This window comes from Zea mays, chromosome 1 (genome assembly GCF_902167145.1).
Source record: "Zea mays cultivar B73 chromosome 1, Zm-B73-REFERENCE-NAM-5.0, whole genome shotgun sequence".
Lineage (NCBI taxonomy): Eukaryota > Viridiplantae > Streptophyta > Magnoliopsida > Poales > Poaceae > Zea > Zea mays.
Genome location: NC_050096.1, coordinates 55,593,149 through 55,596,065, shown reverse-complemented (window position 1 = coordinate 55,596,065; position 2,917 = coordinate 55,593,149). Strand labels below are relative to the sequence as shown.

The window sequence follows — 2,917 nt, the reverse complement described above, 5'->3', positions numbered from 1 at the left end:
TGACATAGGAAAGGTTAAATGGCTTAGCTACTTGTTCTATCGAGAAATATATATTGATAGACCTTGATCTAAATATTGTTTTTAATGAATTTGCTTCAAATTATGCTCGATGCAGTTAGTTGTTTTTAGAGCCATTGTAGTATCAAATGAGGTGTAAATTTTTTACTAGCCTGAGGTATTCACATCGGAAGCAAACGAAGATGGTTAACATGTGGTCAGAAGTACAAAAAATGCCGGAGTCCGAAAAGAAGTCTGTATCTATTTACGTTTTTATTTCCTAAACACAAACTACCAAGCTGTACCTTAAAATACAAGTGTATGTATGGCTGTGTCCCATATCTGTACAGGTGTCATTACTAGCCCCGAAGGTCCAAGCCGTTTCTCGTCACTACCAGTGCAGTCAGTTCCTTTGTCAGCCACTCCATTGCATTCTGAAGCCTCTTCCCCAAGCTGAATTTGTACACCTTACCAAATTTTTTCATCTGTGTACAATCTAAGCCAAACCAAGAAATTAATCATAAGGAAAAGCTCAGGCACTGGTATATACTGTAAACGCTAGCAAGCGTGATAAGAGAAGAATATCCAAGTATGACCTACTGATCACTGAAACTGCAGTTGAAACTTTTTTCAATTATATAGAGAACTGCGAGTTTCTGATACAGTACAGTTACAGAATCACCTAGGTCCTGTTTGGATCTCATGGTCTAAAGTCTAGCTCACGAGGCTCCAAACAGGCGGCCTAAAATGTTGTCTAAAGTTTAGCCAACCTCACAAAATAGCCATTTGTTCGTCATACCACACGAGTTACAGTGGTCTAAAATTTAGCCCTTAACTTCAGTCAATTAAAGTTTAGACCATATGAGCCAATTAAAGTTTAGACCATGGGATCCAACAGTGCCTTAGGCTACAAGATTCATCATGAAAACCGATTTCATAATATATCTTTTATTTTCTATTTGGCATAATATATTTTTACAGAAACTGATAGTCGAAGTTTCAATGTCCAAAATTAACTGTAATCAGAGGGAGTATATCAACTTGTTCTGAAAGTTAACAATGTGCATTCTGAGAATATGGATAGCATGGCAGGTACAGAATACCTCATATAAAAGGGATACCAAATAGAACTTACCAAAATTTCAACAAAAATCAGCTCAACAAAAGAATCAACACAACCTCGAATTCAGATTAACAAAATAACTGTGTGAAACTGTTGTTAGCTGATAAAAAAATACTTTAGAAAAAAACTAGCCCTTACATAAAGTAATTTTTTCTCACCGTTGAGAATTGGAACAGAGGCTGTTCGAGATGCTGGGAACGACGCCTTCTATGCTATCAACCATTCACTAAGCTACACAAGTTTGCCCGTCAAGTCACGGCAAGTAAAGTCATCGATCATTGAGCCTTGCGTCTGGCACTGAAAATCAGGTTGCCGCGCGATTGAAGCCACGGCGTGCGTGCGTGTTCAGCAATTACATTGAGCAAAAACAAGATGGGGGACCGGGGACGGCAGCAAATATCGGGCGTCTGCAGATCAGCCAAAGTGCCGAACTGGCGCGCGGTCAGTCACCCAAGCCTTGAAGTCATGATCCATCCGTGGAGACGTGACGGACTGCGCTCGCACCGCAGAACTGCAGCAGCGAAGTATGCCCATGCTTGGTGGTCGCTCCAGGCTCCACGTCCAGGCGTCCAGCCTCCGTAGAGTCCACCACGCCAGTCACCACGTCACCCAGCCACCTCTGCCCATCGATCCAACCAACCCAATGCGTGGTCGCCCCACGCGTCGCGCGGCCCCGCCACGCGTACGCGTGCGAGAAGCCCCAAACCCACACGCGCCCCCCGCCGTCCCGCGGTCCCTTCCCGCCACGGGCCACTGATAAAGCCGCGGCACGCCAGCGGCCAGGATCTCACCGGCTCTGCACCCAAAGTCCGAACCCAAATCGTGTGTTCACCGTTCCCGACGAACCTGCCGCATCACCTCACCGATCCCCCGGCGCCCGCTGGCCCTGTCCCGACTCCCGAGACATGCAACCCGTTTGCCGCTCGTGCTTGGCCCCCGCGCGGCCACAGCCGGAGGTACCCCGCGCGCGCGCGGCCACGGCGTGCCAGGCCCGGGCCACCACGACGAGCCGCGTCTGCGTCTGGCGCGCGGCTCCCGCGCGGCGCTTGCGCGCAAACACGCCGCGCGGAGGCGGGACGACGGAGCCCGTCGAGCCGCGCAAGGACGGGCCGGCGTCGGCGGTCGATCAGGCGGAGGAGGCCGGGCTGGCGCCCGAAGAGCTGGAGGTGCTGGAGGAGGCGGCCATCATGGGGGAGGACGAGGGGCGCCGGCCCACCGACTACGACCGCCGCGCGCACATCTTCGAGGAGAGCTCGCGGGTCTTCCGTGATCTCAAGCAGCGAAGCGACGGCGACGGTGGCGGCGGAAGCGAGAGCCAGAGCGGCCGTGGTGGTGCCGTGACTACTGGTGCCGCGGCGGAAACAGCTAACAAGAACGCGGTGTAAAGATAACGAGCCGCAGCTGTAGCAGCTTTGTTGGATAAAATGTCGTACTGTGTAATATGAGAGGTGGTGTCATATAGGTTTTAAAAATCTTAAAATGTATTTTTATCCATAAACTTAGTTTTGGTTCAAAAAAATACGTCTACTCATGCTTATACGGATCTAAGGACATTTCAACTTAATGCGTTTGATGAATCCACGGAGGATACCACAAGTCAAATTCACGGAGGATACACAGAGCAGCAGGTGCTACCCGCGCACAAGAGACATGCAGTTAACTTGCACAAGAGGTCTTGTTATTCAAAAACTACAGGAAGTTTGATTATTGCTTGGTCAATTCACTTGGGTTATCCGATTCTGAAACTTCAACTGTCTATAAGGTTTTTTTTCCATGTTACATAACGACTTCATTGCC

General features: G+C 49.1%; 1 protein-coding gene across 1 annotated transcript; it reads left to right on the top strand.

Moving 5' to 3' along the window:
* The first annotated feature begins 1,909 nt into the window (after positions 1 to 1,909).
* On the top strand, positions 1,910 to 2,639 carry LOC100274759 (uncharacterized). The gene has a single exon (NM_001149049.1). The coding sequence runs from the start codon at positions 2,026 to 2,028 to the stop codon at positions 2,503 to 2,505; it is 480 nt and encodes a 159-aa protein (NP_001142521.1). The 5' UTR covers positions 1,910 to 2,025; the 3' UTR covers positions 2,506 to 2,639.
* Positions 2,640 to 2,917: the final 278 nt, after the last annotated feature.